The 21,029-nt window shown below is 40.0% G+C and overlaps 1 protein-coding gene across 1 annotated transcript in view; it reads right to left on the reverse strand.

The window, feature by feature from the left end:
• Positions 1-7,092: 7,092 nt before the first annotated feature.
• Positions 7,093-21,029, reverse strand: part of plxdc2b (plexin domain containing 2b) — a 78,230-nt gene continuing 64,293 nt past the window's right edge. Inside the window, exons 10-14 of the mRNA XM_070928258.1 lie at positions 18,723-18,783; positions 18,454-18,607; positions 13,624-13,662; positions 9,085-9,251; positions 7,093-7,212 (exon numbers count right to left, since the gene is read on the reverse strand). Coding sequence (XP_070784359.1) covers positions 7,093-7,212; positions 9,085-9,251; positions 13,624-13,662; positions 18,454-18,607; positions 18,723-18,783 — 541 coding nt within the window. The remainder of the gene's footprint in view (positions 7,213-9,084; positions 9,252-13,623; positions 13,663-18,453; positions 18,608-18,722; positions 18,784-21,029) is intronic.

Here is a 21,029-nt window from a genome sequence, read left to right on the forward strand (position 1 = left end):
CCCCAAGAATCTTGTCTTCGCTGACGTACAGTGTTTCACTTTTTAACTTGCTGCAGTGAAGTACAGGTGTACTCCAGGACCCCGTGACATCACTGTTTGTTGTGGTTACAGGTGCAACAGGTCAGCACACTCCCGACCACAGCAGCAATGATCCTGAGCGTGGTCTGAGGTGCAACAGGCTTGAAGCAGTGCTTCTCAGCCCGGTGTTAAGTTACTCTTTAAGGATACGACTGAATGTAAACATAACTTCTGTTTGATTACAAGAGAACTCCACAGGGCACCTTTAAGTTTTTGTTTGTAGAAAAACAAGAACTCTCCAACTCTGTTTGTTACTGTGTACTTTCATGGGATTGCGGTGACTAGGTGAAACTAGGTGAGATAGTGGCATAATCTGCAGGGGAACAACCACATTAAGGACTCATGTAGCACCTTTTCTAGGGGAGGGTGGCTCTGCTGAACAGAGTTGAGCCAGCTGCTCTGGACAGACTGTGTGGAACTTTTTTTTAATAGTCCCTTAATAGCTCACCCTTCTTTTGTGAGCCGTACTGACCGCCAGATTAATCATTTAGTGTTACACCACCATCAGAGTGGCCCAGTTTCAGGAAATATACAGTGACAATGGTTACATACTGTAGTTAACCATTGTTGTGTGACCCAGTCGAATCACTCCAGTCCCACCTCTTGTGTCTGTGTGTATGGGGGCTGTCATAGGCCTTGCCTTGAGCATATCCCTCCACTGCAATCCACTCAGTTTTACTTGGACTCGTTTAGTTTTAGCTAACCTGTTGTAATGTAGGTGTGAATCACATACTAATAACATTGCTGGCTGTGAGTTTCAAAGACCCTGTTTGAAAATTACATCCTGCAATTTTTGTAAATGTCGAAATCAGTTCTAACTCTTGGCCCTCAGGACCCAGATCTGCTGGTTTTCATTCTAGACATCAAATCTGGACCTATTTTAACCGGGACACCTGGTGAATGCAATCACCAAGATGGTCGACTTTTATTGTAGGAATGCTGTAAATACTGTAGATCTTTAAAACAGCTGTTGGTCTTTTGCATGAATGTGTTTATACTTATTAGCGAGTACAGAGAACCCAATGCTGTATACTCATATATGCACTGTGACTGTTTCACTCAGTGTGGGCAAATACAGACGTTTGTTGACATTTAATACAGAAACATGAGACAGGAAGCAGGCCTGCTGTAGAGCACTGGCCCTTAAAGGACTCAATATTACTGATATTTCATTCTATATTCAGGGGTTTGACAAAAACACGTCATGAAAAGGGACTTGAACTCTGAATAATCACATTTACAAAACACTGCTACAGATGTGAGTCATACTGTATTGGGTTAAATGTCATTTTCAGTGATAAGACGTCTGGCAATCAGCACTCTGATATGAGTTTTCAAAGCAACACGGAACAACTAATCCTCCAATGCACTAAACAGCAGAAATATTTAATATATAAAAGGGAAGAGTCACAAAATAAGGTCAGGATACGGCAGACTTGTAGTATATAGACAAACTGCTGTTAGGCATGCAACCTAATATAACCCATCTTTGTAGCAGTGCTTGTAACGGTGATTTAGTTACTTTCAAAGAATCAAGTTGCTCTTCAGAAATTAATGAAGAAGCGGAGTCGTCTCTCTGGGCTTTTGCTGCACCTTTTGTAGGCCTGCAACATGTCTCATTGGCCGACACTATTTACAGTAGATGGAATGGCTTTATTTTAACTAGAGCTGCACTGTGTTGTTTTTCTATTAGGTCCAAATAAATGTATATTTTGATCAAACTCTGGAGCCTCCGTTTCTTGAATATTTGTCAGGTGAAGACTTTGTCACTAAAATGTGCTTCTTTAATTTGTTAGATGATGTGTTTGAAGTGATTTTAAATGCCTGGGAAGTGAATATAAACCACAAGCTTATATAAATGAAAGCTATTGGCTTAAATAGAAAAACAGCTATAAAGCTTACTAAGGCTTATTTGTTCCATTATTGATTAAGCTGTAGATTATTTCCTAGATTAATCTATGAAAATCAGTCCAAAACTCAAAGATAAAATTTTGTATTATATATGACAAATAAAAAAAGTAAAACCTCACATTTACGAAGCTGGAACCAGACAATTTGGGGCCATTTTGGTTGAAAAATGACAAGTATTAAACTTATTGATAACTCTGCTAATTGTCTCAGTATAAACTAATTAATAGCCTGAATATGAGTAGTCTAGGTGGTCTTGTTGTGTAAAGAGACAGGAAATAAACTGCTGTCACAAAGTACTGGATGTGTTTTTGTAATGTGCTAATTTAGAAGACATAAATGACTGAAACATGATGCAGTAAACCTGTAGTCAAGCATGTAGTCATTGCACCTGTTTTTGTTCCTTTAATGGACAGCAGTTATATTCTGTAGTGTGACCACTAGATGGCAGTAAAACACTGAGATGATGGGACACAACAGCATGATTCACGGCACTGTGACCTTGCCTACAATAGATTCATTAACTTGATTTGGGGAATGTAATAGCTGGGTGTCAAACTATCAACAGCTGCTTATTATTGTTTATAGGGAAAATGTGCAGCGCCTGTGTTTATGTAGCACACTTCATTACTTCCTGACTCTGTCCTTGAGTTACAGCTCTAGAGCCAAACGTTGTGGAAGTTTAATTCTCTTTTTGTCCTTTGTGCTACTGAACCAATCTCACATAACAAAAGTCTAAAAGCTCTGCCTGGCCCGGTCAATAATATTTTCTTCATGCCTTTTTTGCTCCCAGTTTGCTGAGCTCCCCTTTGCTGTCTTGTTTGCTCAGCTTTCTCTCTGTGCCGCTGTAGAGCTCTATCTCCTCAATCTGCAGGGAAGCAAGTTCCACTATCTACCTGATCCAAGGACTTCACATAAAGCCAGACAGCATTTTTCACTGTCACGCTCTCTTCCAGGACAGATATAGATGATGCACAGAAGAAAATGATGTACATTTATAAAGAAGTGGGCTGCATGATGCTGTGGGAAGATGTCATAGTCAAGTGATTGACTTGCAGAATGAGTGTCCAAACACTCCAAATGAATCTGTCCCAAGATTATCTAATTTATTTGGTATATATTATTAAATTAACTGTGGTGGCTTTTATTGTATTCATGCTTTGGATCTATGCATGAATACTGATTAATGCAACAATGGAAATGGATATATAAGAAATTTGCTCCTTCTATCCTGTGATACTTAGAAAGAAAGCCAAATGTACGCTTAAATGAAAAACAAGCAGTTACACACAGCAAAAGGAGCGCAATACAAATATCCAGAGGGGGTCTTTGTATTTAACAACATTGTTTATTATTTCAAATGTAATCAAAACAACAGCAGTTACAGAAATTACAGACAGCTATGATAGTGTGTGATTTTGAGTCTCATTGTGTGCTATGGAGTGCTATCATAAGATTAAACAAGGTCACAATTCTTGTGTTTTTATATTGAGCTCTGCCAATCGTGTGACTTAACATCTTTCAATCCAACTCATGAGTCAGAGATAAAATAAGAATATCACACAGCAGTGAACCTATCTCAACAACACCACCATGCTGCTTTTCGTCATCTAAAATAACATTGTTAAGAAAGTGGGAGTGAAAGTGATTAGTCAAGTCCAGTGAAGCAAGTGAAGCTGCTAGACAACCTCCTGTTTCTATGATCAAAGCGTTTCGGCTTGTTTAACACAAACAAACCCGACCGTCAGCCACCTTCTCTGACTGCATTTTGACAGTGGTTATAAAAACACTTGCAGTTTCAGGTGGCAGTGTACAACAAGCAGATGTTCAGAGCACTTGCAAAGAGCATTTCACCACAGGGATCAATCTAACAATATCAACAAAATATCTGTGCATGAAGACGCCACTGGCCTGTGAAACTTCACTCTCTGCTCTCTCTCCTGTATGCCTTTTAAACACTGTTGTGGAAAGGAGTTATGAGGGATCATAACAGAGGGTTTGTACTCATTGGTCGACACCAAGGAGACCTCATCAGAGCTCAGTGTAGTTTTAAAGAAGGGTGAAACAGCCAGTGAGTCCTTAGTTTGGTATTTGTGCATGACTCTTGTGTGCATCTTTGGGTGTGCAGGTGATGTGTTAATGAGTGTATTTAGAGGATGAAATGGTCACATGGCATTTGGATGAAAGATGTCAGCCGTTAGCTAAACCCAATATTATAAGTAACTGTTGTGATAAAGAAACATTACTGTTATTTCGTTCTAACATAGCCCTGTGCAGATGCTTAGCTTGCATACTTGTCCTTTTTTTCAAACAGTATGTTTTCACCGTAACAAGAAAAGAGGCTTTTAGGACACTATCTCGGGTAACGTCAGCCCCAGTTTAGTACCTCTACATTCGGGTAGAAGTAACGTTAACCAACAACCGGCGATGTTTGAAAAACACAAAGGAAATGTCATTTAAAAATACTTACCGCTTCTGACGGTAGTTTCAGATTCCCCAGAGACTCTTAGTAAAAAATACTTCCGCTAAAAGATACATTTTTTTAACCCGTTTCCCAAGTTGTTTCCTATCCAGGTAGTCGGAGGGCAGCCATCAGGTTAAACCCTTTTATAATTCAGCGGACGGAATTATTGTTTTCATGCAGATGGTTAGAAATGTCTCTGGGGATTCTGGAAAACCCTTCAAAACATTGGCAAGTGTTTCTAAACGATATTTTCAAACCTTTAACTTTTAGTGTAGGTATATATAACGCTTTCTCGGGTATCTCTGGCCGGGGTTAAACCTCCCCAAAAGCTATTTAGCTCAACCAGCAACACAACAAACTAACGCTAATGTAGCTAGCTAGTTAACTAGCTAATGTCGCGCTTAACAACCTTGGAAATACGCTCGGTTACTACTGTAGGAAATAGCTAAGCTAGTTAGCCTGGCATGCTAACTATTGCAGGTTACATTAGGGCAGAGAAACACACAGTTTAATCCATTCTTATACTGTTGATTTTGTAGTTTTGGTTTTGGAAAAGCTAAATAAAAAGACACCAACCACCAAACTCACCGCTTCATCATGTGGAGAGGCTCGCCGTGCCCTAGTTACGGTTGCTAAGCTACGAATGAACAATCGCTGCTAAGGGGAAAGTCATTTGTGTAGTTTTATGCGATATTGTAAATGGCTGCAAAACACCACTATAACCAGTGAACCATTATGGCTACAACGAAACTGGTATGTTCTGGATGATGGTGTGGCTGCTGAGTGATGAGGCTGTAGGGAAGTTGAGGTAAATACTTGAAAATATAGCTCACTCAGATGCTGATTAGTCTTTGGTCTCAATGTGATGACGACAAGGTGAGAATTTAAAAACAAATCCAGATGATTGTTATTTTTATGCATTTTCAGTGTCAAACTGAGCAGATGTAATATTGCACGTTTTATTTTTCAGTAGATTTCCAGGATACTGATAGTGTCTCTAAAATAGTCTACAATCATTGGTGTAAAAACATGATTTTGTCTTGAAATAATATTGAACAGTAGAAATTAGTGTTTGAATTTGTTCAGTTAGAAGCCTTGTGTGTTGATCAGTGACAATAATGATTGGAACAGTATTCACATTTAAGTAAAAAAGTAGAGAAAAAAAGGCCACTCATAAAAAATAAAAAAGTTTTTCTGTACTATACTGCTATACTACAAATGTTTGCCATGAGTTACCTGAATCTGCAAATGTTTTGGCCTTGGTATATACATTAATGTGTTGACACGGATGAGACAATCATAACATGAACACAGAGTAGCCAAAGGTTATGTTGGCAACAAACTGGAAAAGGAAACCACACTGTAAAATCAAGGAAAACTCCAACCATACCAGTGTGTCTTCTTGGCTCACACAAACTGTATCCAGATACCTCAGATTCAAATCAATAAGAATCAACTGTGCAGAGCCAGCTCAAACATAATCACCCATAAAGCAGGTGGATAGCCAATCACTTCTGTAAACTGCTCTCTTTTGCATTCACACACACACGTATACACAGAAGAATCACTTACACTTTAGAAAATATATTCAGCATACACACTCACAAGCGCCTGTCTTGTAATTTTGCATTAGTACCACATGTCAAATGAGAAAGAAAAAATGTGCAAAACTCTAGTCAGGGACAAAATGGCACGGCAGTAATGAAATGCAAAAATAAAAAAACATAAAATGGTATCAATGACGTAATGAATCAATCAAAGAACCAATCAAAAGAATGAGAAGGACAGAGTGTGACCATCACCCATTAAAAGAAAAACCACAAAAGAACATCTTACACTTCAGGAAATGAAACCAGCCAAACATCACAAACTAATTCAACACCGATGCTGAATGTTCAGAGCTTTTTTTTTTTTCCTCCGAGCTGCGATCGATCGCAGTGACAAGAGTTCAGCTCGCGTCATATCACACAGCTGCAGCCTCTCTGTGCAGAGTGGGCAGTGGAAAAGTCAATTAAGCCTGCTATGGTATTGAAAAGCAATACCGACGGTCTATACAGATACATGTGCCAACCCCTGTGAAAACAACATACTGAAAGAAAAAGGGAAAGAAGTAAAAACCTGATGGATATACAAAGGCCTATACAGTATAACCCCACCGACAATAAAGTGGAAATCTCTGTTCACATACTCTGTATTGTTTCTGAAAATATATATTGTATAATTCACCCCCTCAGACACACCAGTATCCAGTCTAGGCAGTCAGGCTGTACAATCCCTCCATGGCAACATGAAACAGCCGCACAAAACAACCAAAGCTGACCGAGTCGATGACATCAACGCTGTTCCCTCCCTCTGTCCCCAGTAGGTCAGTTCCTTGCCAACAGGAGCTGAACAATGGGCTTGTCTGGGATCAGTTTTCAGGCTTTTCTCACTTCCTCATATCATCGCCTGCTCTATCCAGTCTCATCTAGCGCTCAATAGGCCGATACCGCAGTCTTAACGAGTCATTGTGTACACTAAGCTCTTCCGCCGATAAGCAGATCCTGGAGGTTCCTGGTGAGAAGTTCCCGTGGAGCAGGGATAGAGGAGGGCTGGCACAGGAGGGGGGGGGCTGCGGGGGGTTGCAGACGCCCCCTTCTCCCTCAGCACTGCTCGGACTCGATGAAGCCCTCCTTCTCCTGGCCCACTGGCTCCACCTCTGCGTAAGCTGGGTGGCCCGACCCACGGCGAAACTTCATGGCTGGCCACCTGCTTGGACGTCTCTGTAAGGGAGGGCAGGAGAGGACGTGTGTGAGGATAAAGGTCACAGTGTCAATCCCACAATGCAATGCTTCACATTTTATAGATTCAACAGTGACCATTGTGTGATTCTGGATCAGTGATGACGCAAAATGATTGATAACTGTCTGAAATCTCAAATTTCTGCTCACTATAAAGTAAACTATTAAGTGTTTGTTATAAAGGGAGTAGTGAATGACTGAACAAAGGAGTGATTTTAGAGACACCTCCAGAATTAACCACTTTGGCAATACTGTGCTGAGTTGAGGTATCGAGTGTTTAGACATAACAACATACCCAGGCACACATCAATAATGTGTTTTCCCATGTTATAAAACCTTAAGTGATAAGTCTGGTGATATTCTGAGACGCCTGACATGTTCAATCAGAAGAGTGATCTTCCTCACTCAGACCGTTTCATTTGAAAAACTTGGCCTGAAGAAGTCAAACTAAACAGCATTTAACAAGAAAAAAACAAAATAATGAGATTTTTTTTCTTTATTCATCCTGTGATCCCTTCAATTCCTTTTGTGATCCCTTCTGTGGGTCCCGACCAAATGAGCATTAATCCAAGGTTAAAAATAGTCCCCAACAAGTGCACTATTTTACTTGTGTCTGAGTAACATAAAAGTTACGGTGCCCAGCAGTTAAATTATTTACCATTTTTTAAAAAACAAAACTATATATTTGTAAGCTGTTTCTTTTTTACATCTTCAGTCGGAAGTCAAAAAGTTTTGAAAGACCGACATTGGTTTTGGTCTTTTCACTAGATTTGTTGACATTAATAAAAATGTAGACCATCACCTTCCTTATCCTTTAAAAACATAAACTCTAAAACTTATCAAAAGGAACTGATAAATTCTCTGTCTGATGTACAGTACGCTTCACTTTAACGAGCGAGATCCACATAAGGGAGTTCCTGTGACTGATCATGACCTTGTAATATTGACAGTGAGAACAACTTTGAACAGGAGCAGTTTTGTTTTTAAAAGATGTTTGAACTGCACTCTCCAAACAGCACCTGCTCCTCCTCTGGGAATTCACATTCATTTATTAAGAAAGACTGTGTGCACCAAGTTTCATCATTCCCCTCTGAAAGTCATAATGCATATTTATGAGTCAGGAAGTGAAGGATAAAATGCACTGAGCTCTGAATGGTGTGTTTTTGCACAGATATCTTGTCTTCCTATTACAGTGGAACGTCTGAAGGTTTGAGAAAAAAGGAGTCTTATTAAACTAAAAGGACTTTGCACACATTCCTAATGTAGTGACTATATTCTGGCAAGGGACAACTAAAACCATACACATATAACAAGTTATAAATATTATACTGATTAAGGTAGCCAGACACAAACTGTGGATATCTTTTCCTCAGTGAAGGAACAAACATATTATTGAGGATTTAATTTCCAAAATGCCTCAAATTTAGGAAAATATGATTGCATAATTCAATATATCAAACACATAGAGGATCCATCATTTTTTATTGAAGCTTTCTACCTATCCTCATCCCACAGGTCCATGAATTGCTAAATATTTTTCTGTTGATCTACTTATATATATTAAAAATATGAACTATTTAGTTTACAAAAAAAAATCTCATTTAGTAGCTTTTTGATCATATCACACAGTCTTGTTGTCAGGTTTTTTAGAGCACATGGATTTCTCGTACATTTCGGTCTGAAAGTTTAAACATTGACCTCAGAAACAGTAGGTCAAGTATGAGCGCTCAGTCTCGAAAGCTCCAGAACAGTTATTAAATGGACCTTGTGGTAAGATTATTTTGTTAACTAGTCTTTCCAAACTATTCTCAACACCCGGCATGAAGTCCAATGGATGGTAGCGTCTCTACTCACCTCAATAAGGAAGAGGCTGGCTGCAGAGGTCGGGTGATGGTAGATGTACACAGTGACCAGCACACCGGCAACCATGATGAGCATCACCAGGAGGATGCCGAGGATCAGACCAATGTGCAAAGGGTGAGTACCTGGCACCCTGTCCACAGCGCTGTCTGCAGGCATCACTGAAAAACAACACAAGCAAGTAGCCTGTTACAGCCTTTCATACAAAGATACACATACTAAGGATTTTATAGACATTTACACTGATGTTGTTAAATGTCAGTGATTAATGTGCACTGTCTCCTATAAATAAAGAAATAAACATGTCTAAAATGCTGAAAGAGATACTTTGGATAAAAGCACCAAAAATATGTTTTCCTCCTTCTGCTGCAGTTCTGTTGTTTACCAGCAGGGGACACTCATCATTCATCAATACTCTCTTTTCTTGCGTGTGCCAATACGCCTTAAAATTGACATGCTTGAAGCCAAAAGTTTGCTAAATGTCATCACATTTTAAAACTTAAAACAGTGACACTTCTACTGAAAATCCCCTTCAGCCATGTATGTTTAAAATTTTTATGTTCATATTCATTTTCAGTGGGTTTATAGGGTTTTGTTGTGTGTCTTAGTGAAGGTGATTGAGGGGACATTTCCTTCACTATGAGAGCAAATTCAAGTTTCAGGTTTAAAATGGGTCTTTAGGACTCTGTAGGTCTGTTTAGGTATTCATGAGCAGTTTCTTCTCTCCTTCAAGTACGAGTAAGAGTTAATCCCATGCCAAGGTTATAATTTAACCGCATATGGTCCTGATAGGAGGAAGAAACAGGCCGATAAGAGTCCTACTGTAGCCTCCAGTCGTGGCAGTGCAAACTGAAGAGGCTGTATATAGAGACTACATAATAAGTCTGTCCTTCAGTGAGCCTGGGAAGACATCACTCGTCTTTAAAGTGCTTTCTCAGATTCATATTGGAGCCTCAAAGTTGACCCAGCAGGTGTTTTGAGAGCTCCTTTGAAGATGATACGAGCGTCCTGTAACCTCCTGGGAATATCTGTTTTCATCTATGGAGGCACGATTTCAAAACACCCCCCAAAAAACAAGAGAATTTTCACCTGCAATTTGTCAGCTAGCAGAAACACATAGGATAAGAATAGACAAGCAAAATACAAAGAGAAACAGTGTTCTTAGTGCCAACACGTCCCAGCAGCGAAACACTGATCGTAACAACTAATGAAGTGATTATGAAACAAACAGCAAGGATTCTGCCCTCATAGTTTATCTAGCACTGATTTATACCAGGTCCAGCCCAGATCTATTCACAGATTTCTTCTTCTATATGCCCCCCTGACAACCTCTCCCCGGGCTCCTCCCTGGCTTCAATTAGCAGCTATAGCCACCGCCGAGCTTGTCAGCCAACCGGCCTCTCCCCTGGCTCCCTGCCTCATTGATTTCCAGCACACAGAATAACCGGGTGGTAATCAAACTTGTCCGACGTGTGTGGGCAGTCGCTGTGAATGAGTGTTTGTGTGAGTCAGTGTGGCCATTATGTGCCCTCCTAGACTGGAAACAGTTTCACATTAAACAAACAAAACAAACCTCCATTGTCTATAATCCAACTGAAGCTGTTTCCATAATGCCACTTGGTGTTGAGTATAGTGTTTTTCATGATATCTCTTAGAGTATACTGTCAGTCTTACACGTAGCAACTCAGGAGACAAACAACTTGGCTGAGAAAATGACTTAATCCTAATAAACACAGTGTGAGGGTGTTTGATTTTTCTCTGATCACTCAGAAAGGCATTTTTCTTGTGTTTATCTGTCCGAGCTATAGAGTCCAAGAGCCGTCCCTTGGCCAGCTGGAAGCCCAAAGGATGCGACAGGCTGTTAGTCTGAGGTCTTTGTAGGTTAACAGGGGGGCATGAGGCTGAGCGAAGATGTAGACACAATGAGAAATCAGCATCCTTGCAGCTAAATAACCAGCGGGATGCTAGCGGAGACGGGTCAGCCCAGGCAGCTGGAGGAGCGACAGCTTAATCTGGACTCTTCTGAGCGGTACATTTAAACCGATAAGACAGCAGAGAGGGCTTCCAAATATCATTTATACTGGGTTGAAAGACAGGACAGCTAAAAACACATATTTGTAACACAAGTTTTCATGTCCGCTTTGTTTTGCCATTTCTTGTCCTTATCACAGTGTGGCAATGTGCACTGCATTACCACACAACCGAAATAACAAAACATTGATGAAACAAGACTAACAAGACTGCTTTGAGCTAAATGCTGACGTCAACATGCAATCACACAATGACAACGCTATTATCATTATACTATATATTTGATTAATCAATGAATTGTTTAGTCTATAAAACAACTGAAAATAGGGAAAATGCCTATTAAGGTGACGTCTTCAAATTGTTTTGTCTGACCAAAAGTATAAAACCCAAAGATATTTCATTTTCAATCATATAACAAAGAGAAAAGCGAAGCAAAGTGAATTTTTGCCATTCTTACTTGATAACTGACTTAAATGATTAATCGATTATCAAAATTGTTGCAGAATAACTTTCTCCCTCTGGACCGACCCGACATTGTCATCCATAAAAATATTCTTGATTTCGTAATTATGGAAATGTTTGGTAACATTTGTCATTGTAGCACAAAGCAGACACAGGAATGGCACATGTTTAGATAATTAATTCTCCATTAGCTCTGTCCTATGACTGCTAGAACCTGAGGACACTAAACACTAATGGACGGCAGAGCTCTTACGTTACATTAGAGCTTTTGAGAAAAGGACAAATGAGACCAACGAAAACCAAGCTGTTCGAGCTCAACATTTCCCTCACCTGGCTAATGGGTTTTTTAGGAAACTAACAATACAAACTGAGCAGACCTACAATTCAGACTCTTTGTAAATGGGTGCTGAGGAGTGGCGGAGTTGAGTAGAAACAACAGAGAAAGGGCTGTTTGCTCCTGTTGGTCCTTATCTCAACACTTACTGTGGCTGTAATCGCCTCAACATTTCCTACAGTCAAGGTCAGAGGACACCTTGGTGGAACTGGCTGATATGAAACAGACATTCTGATCACATTTTTAAACCGTCAGATTAATTAAACCTGTATAAATACCCAGGACTTACACTAAAGTAATAGACTTTCTGTCTAAAATCTACAAATCTTTGACTTTTGCAGTAGGAATTTATGCTTTATATGCTTTCTTCTCTCAGTATGATAATCCTGGTGCCTCCCTCACAATTACCTTTCACCTTGAATGACCTTATTTCCAGGTATGTGGTGAAAAAAAAGGTTAGATACGTGGAGAGGCACGCGAGAGAGATATCATCGCAGTGCTACAGAGTGCCGGAGTGATGAGAGACACGCTGCGTTTGTGTAATGAAAGTGTGATGGAAGCCGTGGATTTCCAATTCCTCTCAAGCAGGAAATGAAACTTTGAGAGAAAATTTGAGAGGCTATCTCCGAAAAAACTAATAGAGTTGGAAGTCATTTCAGACTTTGGGTGTTTTGCACATATCAGCGTGTTGTGCTTAGTATAAGAGAAACACTGAATTCTCAAACATCAATCATTGTCAAATTATTTGTGATGTAAACAAATGAGATTACTGTCAAAAAGACTGTGGCCTTTGTCTTAAGCTCTGGTGTCATTAATGCAAATGCTTATCAGCTTCATGTTATACTGGAAGAGCGTTACCCTTTACTTTTACTTTTATTTTGTGCCATAAAGAAATTCAACAGAATTCATGCAAAATATGCAGAAGAAGTTAGTGTAGTGGCTGCTAACTATTCACAACAATGGTCTGGCTTGTTTATTTATATTAACTACACTAATGTATCAAACATAGACTGTATATAAATATATGTGTTAGAGCTGAAACGATTAGTAAATGAATTAATCAGCAACTATTCTTCAAGAAAAAACACCAAACATTCCCTAATTTAAGCGTCTCAACTGTGAGAATCTGTTTTCCTTTCTTTGTCTCATGTGATGGACTGTTTTTTTTGGACTGTGATTTGGACTGTTGGTCGGACAAAACAAGACATTTGAAGACATCACAAGGGACTTCAGGAAATTGTAACTGGTATTTTTCACTATGAAACTAGTGGGAAGAACATCATCTTACATACCTAACACAAGCATGCAAAAGAAGCTACTTTAACAACATTTTACGTTAAGTCTCCTTCCCTCCCACAATTTGATATATTTATTATATATTTTCTGTAAATCGCCTTTGTGACTTTATTTGAAATATCTTACAAAGTGTAACTTTTGGGCACAGAGCCTCGACTCTCCTCTAAACCAGTCCAGACACTATAATTGATCGCTGCAACCCACAAAGGACAGTTAAGCATTATAGTCGGCGGGTGGATAAAGTTTATCAGCTGATTGAGCCACACGTCCTCCAGAAAGATCAAAAAGCAATCAGGGACCAATACCTCAGCAGTGGAGGCAGACATAGAAACACATAAAAACAACAGGGAGTGAAGGCACACAGCAACATCAGTTATTGGACGCCACAGCAGCAGACGATGGGGACCTACCCTGGTTGTCTCTGAGATGCAGGGCGATCTTGGTATCATCTGTGAGGAGACAAAGACATGCGAGCGTCAGACATAACAATCAATATTTCTCTTTGTAGTTTGTTTTTGAAGCTCTGACAATATAAACAAGTCGCCGAAGGACCCAAATGAGATTTGAAGCGTCTCTCATCAGTCAACCATCTTTCTTTCAACATGAAAATGACTACTCTTAAAATCTGATTAAAAATTAATGCTGTGAATATAATAGTCCAGCATGCATAATTCAGCACATAAAAGCTGTCTGGGGTTAACTATACGTGTGAAATATGGAAATGTAGCGTGACCCACTTCCTCCTCTAGCAGGCATTTACACACACCATATGATTCACATTATGCTAATTCAGCACATACACCACCAGATATATTCCACTGAACGATGCGATTCAAAAGGATTTTCTATTTCAATTCTCAAAAGAGCGAGTGCAGACACATTTAGGTGTCTGAAATGAATCATTAAATGAGATATCGTACTGTAAGCGAGTCAATCCCACACCAGAGTGAGGGTCATGAATATGGATCATCGTCGCTGCTCGATGAAAAGAGGCCTTTAAGTCTGTTAGGGAATAACACAAAGCCACAATCTGTGTCTGTTTATTTCACAAAAATATCTATATTCATATCTATGTTCAGATTACCAGAAATGGGTGGGATTTACTCTGGAAGTCAGACATTGTCTAGAAAGCTTCATTTTCTGTGTTCAGTTCTTCTCCTCATACATATTTGAACTAGTTAGGTTGCTCACAAATTTAGCAAAACAACAGTATTTTAACCATGTACCCAAGTTACTCAAACAGTAAAGCACGATTTGTACCTTCAAAAAAAGTGTAAGTATAAACTGAGTCTAAAAAAAGGTGGTGTAACTGTTTGTGGTCCGAGTGGAAATGAATAGTGAAAGTGGAACAGCAGGTTTTTAAAGGGCCATGTTGCATGTTGTTGGCCCTAATCTGGCATGTACTCTGACATGACCGGAGGCCCATGTGAAATGTAAAGTTGTTCTAAAGTGTCTACGATAAAAAAGATGAGAAAGATTGCAAAGCCCAGACAGAAATAAAGTGTCTATATGAGAAAGCTGTTGACTAAAATCTGTAAAGCTCTCTTGACCCTTCATTCATGCCCTTTTGGTCCCTCACGTCAACAAGGTGCCAGGCTTCAATATCAGATCATGAGGTAAAAATAACACCTGTATAACATCAGTCCTGCACTGCAAAACAAATCTGGTGAAAACTGATTCAAAGGGGTGTTTGTGTTATTTAGCTTCCCCTCGTTGATAAACAGTTCAAGCGACTCAACCTACAGACTCAAAATGAGTTGAATCAACACCTCTCTACAACAGTTTCAACAAAAAAGGAACAGTATAACCTTCATGATCTACTGCAGGAGTATTGTATTAGTTTTACCTAGGTGTACTTTTCTCTAACGCAGGATTATAAAGTTTAGTTAAATGTCAGTAGATGTCAAACACACCTTCACCCACACAGAATCATTTCTGTCTCTTTTCCCTTTCCTCTCTCTCTCGTCCAGCTGCAGGTCGCCAGCACGACTGCGAGCCACCCAGCCTGCTCTCTAACCTGACCTTTGACCCCTGCAGCTGAAGAGACAGGAGAGAGTTGGGGAAACTGATTTACGTGTCATAAAGTGTGAGGAGTCTCTGTGTGTGGGCTACACAACAAATACCCCAGAATGACCTCTTGACCTCCAGTCACACACACATAAGGCAAACACATTTTATTTCTCTGGTAGTCCTCTGGTAGTCCTCTGGTAGTCCTCTCACCATGTCCTGGTTTGATCTGCAGGATTACTCGCAGTGTTTTGCCTCACAGCTGGACAGTTTTCACACTCCTCCCTGAACTCACTGCATCCACCCTCATCACAGCAGCACCACCCAGCACCCCGACTGCGATGGAGTGTCCATTTAAACTCAGCCCCCACAAGATGATTAATGGGGGTGCTATTGAGAAAAGGTCGGCCACTGAAAGTAAATGCCTTTTTTTGTGAGAATGAAATAATGGATAACCCAGGCTTCAGTGTAGAAAGCCTTAAAAAAACTCAGCAATAGAGGAAAAATACCATCAAGGAGATGGAATAAGAGTGGAATAACACTGCAGACGCTGCACTTTTACACAACAAAAGAGTCCGTCTCAAGTTATTTAGTCTCTTAAAACTACCATTTTCATCTGTAAGGATTGTTTTGGAAGAATAAGATTATAAGAAGTAATAGTCAGAAAGTACATTTAATAGCACTTTTCATAACAGCTGAAAAGGAAAAAAGTCGGAAGTTAGAGGAGATGGACAAGACAAGAAAAACAAACCGAAAAAGAAGCAAATATATGAAATTGAGAAATTGCCAAAGGAAACAAGATGGTTTTAAGCTTTTTAAGGCTGTTCTGAACTCGAGGAACAACAAGCCAAACCCCATAATCATCTTTAGTTTTAAGTTCAAGGTCAAAGCCTTTTTTTAGGAGGAGCCAAAAGTCCCTGTTTGCAGTGTGTCCTGAGACAAAACATTAACTGATATGGTTCCTTTCATCCATTTGGAACTGATTCAAACTTTTCCCGTTCAGTTCCCCAATATAGAGTCCCTCTGTTCAGTCAAACACCTTCAGAAAAACCCTTCACACTGACTTTATTCCAACAGCTACGTCTGTAGATATTCTACATTTTACTTATTGTCAGCAAATTCCACGGAAAAACCAAAACCAACCGTGAATTGATCCCACTAACAAGGTCTGTCTGTGAAGCCAAATCCTGCTCCTCTACTACTCACTAGCAGACCAAATGTGTATTAATACGCAGCTGAAAATAGATCCTAAAAAATGCACTCTCCTCCTGTTTGAGTAACATTTGCTAAAAACTGCAGAGCGCAGCTGTTTATTACTGAGCCTCTTTAAAAATGAAACAATATATTTATGACCTGTTTTTAAAGATGTATGTCTTGAAGCCGCGTGTCCTTCAGAGGTTCACCTACTCTATAGATGGGGCGTCATGTTCTTGGATGGATGCAGTGAATTCATTCATCACAAGGATGAGAGTGGATGTCTGAAATGATTGGTTGTCCATCAGCTCAGCGTGCATCCCAGACATCACATACAATTAATACGAGAGAAGACACTACATACAGTACAGTGTGTGTGCTTTTGCTATTGATTACATACACAGTCTTCCAATCTGGAGCTGATTAAGATTAATTGCCTGTTTACTTAAATAAATTGCTCAAAAGCCATAAAAAGGGAAATGAGCTGAAAATTGGCTCCATAAATTCAGCCAACTCGTAACTCTCGCGTCTCTGGAGACAAAGGGGGAGGAAAAAAAGAATTGGAAGTAAACAAACTTTAAAGGACACCTTGGACGTTTTCCTATCATCAGCAGAAGAATCCCGCTCCTTTCAAAGAGGGATTTGCATCAGATACGTCTGAGATTATGCTGCAGTATGGTTTGGGTTGGCCTCCAGCTGGGGTGCAGTGAATCATGTGCTCAATACTTTACACTGCAATATCAAAGGAGCACGACCCCCCTCCAACTTTGATGGGAAACACAGTGTCAGTGAGAGAAGCTGAACTTTGAATGCTTATCTACTACAAATGTCTTGTTTAATATATTTTGAGAGGTTATATTTGCCCCTTTCATAGGAGATAACAATGAAAACACCACTATCTCCTATACATAAATATTGTATAAAGCTACTTTAACAATGTTCTAAGTTCTAAGTTTTGAGGAATGTTACTTGTTTTGTTTCATCTACACTAATTTGAACTTTTAAGTATAAGGCAAACATTGTTGTTGTCAACCAACCTTTGTATTATACTGTGTTTACTTTCTATGGTCACTTACTGTTGATCTTTCACTGTAGATACTTAAGTCATTACCAGACTTGTCTTTTAAAAGACATTATCTTTACATATCTATATATTTCCCTGATCTGTAACTTTTCATTGCAGCCTTACAGGAATATATTCATGTCTAGCCAAGTTCCCTTCTCTTGACTGGCTGTTTAAACCAAACATAATTTAATTTAGCCTCCACTGTTTTAGATTTCAGTCATGGGACCCGACGAGAAAGAGCCCTCGAATGTAAAATGACACCTTGAAAGAGAGAGAGAGAGTACAGGTTGTAGCGAGAAACAGCTTTCAGAAAGCCTCAATATCTGAATCAGATTGAGCCAATTTCACTAAACTCCAGAATGATTGTAAAGTCACTTTCCACTTACTGTGACAAAAGCCACCGCTCAATCTAATTTCCCATTAAACGCTCAGCCTTCAAAAATAAAAAGTGGCCTTCACTCACCCTCAGAGTCACACACTGAAAGGTTATAATTAACCGGACAATTTATTAAGAAGAACAACAGTAGGATGAGAGTACTTTTGATACGTTAATCGATCCATCACGTTTTCAAGAATAAAAGATTTCTGAGAACAAAGATTGATGGCGAGCCGGCGGAGCTGAACGACGTGATCACAGGTTCGTCTGGGTGCATCTATTTTGGACTGGTGAGATTTGTTCTAATTCAATCAGCATTGTTTAAAAGTTGGTACAAACACAGCTGCTGCGCCTTGCTCCACTGCCTGCCATCTGGAATTATTTTTTTCTGTCTTAAGTGGAGAACTACAGTACATATTTATGCCTTCTCCAAAAGTGTCTTGTGCATGTCGTAAAAGAGGAGACACATCAATACCAATAAAAGAACAGTTCCAGCAAATGCACTTCATTTAACATCCTGCCAGAGCATCCATCACTTCTTGAATGAAAGCTCGGGGCTCCTACATAATATGCACGCAGCCTCGCTCCAGCTTTTACCTTCAGTGGGGACGCTGGTGGGAGGGTGGGAGGTGGAGGGTGTGTCCCTGCCTGCAGTGGCCTCTTTGCTCCTGGATGTTGTCTTGGTGACAATCGTGGTGGTGAAGGGGTAGAGGTGCGTAGTGTCGATGATGTCGCACATCTTGTCCTTTGTCTGAAAGATGAGAAATGTTGTCATGGCGGTGTGAAGTCTCTCAAAAAGAAAATAAGGTGCATGTAAGGACATAAGAGGGCTCTCCCTGCACACTGTCTTTATCTTTACTGCTCACCTCATCTGGGCAGCTGTTGTCTACCCAATCCTGCCGATGGCGGTCAAAACCACTGGAACATCTGGAGGCATAGGGAACAAATATCAGTCAAAAGGTGAATCTTCAGTATATTTAATAAACGTGTTTGTATGGTATGTGGTTGGGGGACCTGACTTTTAGTCCCTAATATGGGCTCCTTGCCTGGTAAACAACCACGTCTTCAAAACTCACACACTCTCCAAAAGTCTAGGACTAGGTTACCCCTCTATCATGTAAGACCACACTTGACCATTAGCTTGTGAATTGAAGCAGCTAGCTGAACAGTATCGGGCATCAGAAGTGTGTGTTTGGATCTCAGTTGGCAAAATGTGAACATTTTCAATTTGACAAAGCAGGTGACTGAGGTGTGGATGGACGCCAGCAGTCTTCTACAGCTCTGTATCTTGCCACGCCCACTTTTGAACGACCCAATCAAATTTTGGATTTGATTTAAATCCTCCTTGTATTTATACCCCACCCACATGTTCTGTTTCACTCGGAAACACGTCAGATTTCAGCATTTTCTACTTTAAGTCAACACTGGACAGCTGAGTGGTGACAATGTTGAGCACTCGTCATGACAATTATACTGATGTCAATGTGTAAAAACTGGTGGAGTGGCCCTTTAACAAATTATCATTTTATATAATAATACTTAAAGTTGTTTTTTCTTTGAATCAAGCGGAGCAGCAAACATCTGCACCTCCCACTCCCTGCCTCCCCCTGAGGTCTGGATTCAAGGAGGGAGCGGCTTTGTACAGTATGAAGACGTAGGATCTTTGAGGGGGAAGTTCAATGGGTCATGGGGCCTTGGGATAAGGGTGCTGTTGAGTAGACTGTGCATCACGGTCCAAGGCTTCTAATAACCTCAAAAGGCAGACAGTAATCGAGGCGGCAGCTACTAATCCTTCATGCTGTAAACGGATCAAAATTATAACTCGCCATCTTTCTGTCTCGGCCCTTTGCCACAAGCAGTATCGAGTCTGGAAGGAAAAGTTAGTATGCAAATCAGTAAACCCACTCACACTGTGTTCTGTCAAATAAACTGAAGTTAAAAAAAGCTTTGGCAGTCTGCAAATTATTTGTCCCTGCAGGTGGGAGATGTATAGAAAAATACACACAAATGAAAACAACCTATGACCGACTCACAATGCAGAAAGCAGTGGTTTAAAGCCACCAATAGTATCTGTGCTTTGTGCTGCAAGGACAATATGAGTCCAGTAGAGTCTTAGACATCCCCAGCAGGCCCCATTCCTCTAGTGAACATATTGTTATGGTAATGGCTTTATGTGAAGGAGTCCATTTTCATCTTTCTACTTCTCTAATCATCCCATTCCTTTTATTCCCCCCCAAAAAATTCTGCCTCATCTGTTCAATCAGGCGAGACAGATTCCTCCGCTTAATCCCCCACTTTTCCTTGACTGCTTTCCCCCCTGAGAGGGAGGAGAGGGAAGCAGAACGAGACACAGTATTACCGAGCAGGTCTGGTCTAACCTGTCCCTATAGGGAACTCGGGTTTTGTTTCTTCTCAATGGCATCCATCTCAGCTAGTTGCCATCTAGCGCAGTGAGCCACAATGCCTTTAATTAGAAATGGGCCAAAGTGCTTCATTTGAATATAAATGAACCCACGAAAGAGAATATTTCTCTTCAGGTTTCCCACATTCACTGCAGGATGGAAAGATTTCACTATTGAGTCTCATTCACACTTCTTGAAATACCATCTCAAATTCATGGAAGATGCAGTTATTCTTTGCATCTGCAGCAAACACATGAATTTAATATTGTACTTAAAGTTATAAACCTTAAGATTTTCATGAACTCAAACCCTGTTTTTCACACTATTTATGGTCTGCATTTTTTCAGAAAAAGCCACTGAATGTAGTTACATTCTGTAATTGCCTCTCTATACAGTAGTTTTCATTGTTAGTGGCAGAGTCCGCCATCATCTGATTCAGAGGAAAATGATTCATGTATGTAATCCAGCGCAATTTTAATCACACTGATGTCAGCCTCACTGTCCATTGTTCCCTCTCCTACAGCTTTATCAGAGCTGTATTAAGTTACTGCGGCCGCTTCACATTAGAAGTATTCAATTAGTGAAATACTTTTTATTGTGTCCTGCTGTTCGAGTAGAAACCTACTCGCACTGTGAGCTGAAATCAGATTATGGTCGTAATTATTATTGACTGACTTCTTTATTAAAACAACATGAGTTTGTTTCGCTGCACTGTAAACAGACACACCAGTTGCTATTCTGTTCTGTAGTTTTATTCTAAAAGACTGTTTT

The sequence above is a fragment of the Enoplosus armatus genome, chromosome 21, assembly GCF_043641665.1.
Source record: "Enoplosus armatus isolate fEnoArm2 chromosome 21, fEnoArm2.hap1, whole genome shotgun sequence".
Lineage (NCBI taxonomy): Eukaryota > Metazoa > Chordata > Actinopteri > Centrarchiformes > Enoplosidae > Enoplosus > Enoplosus armatus.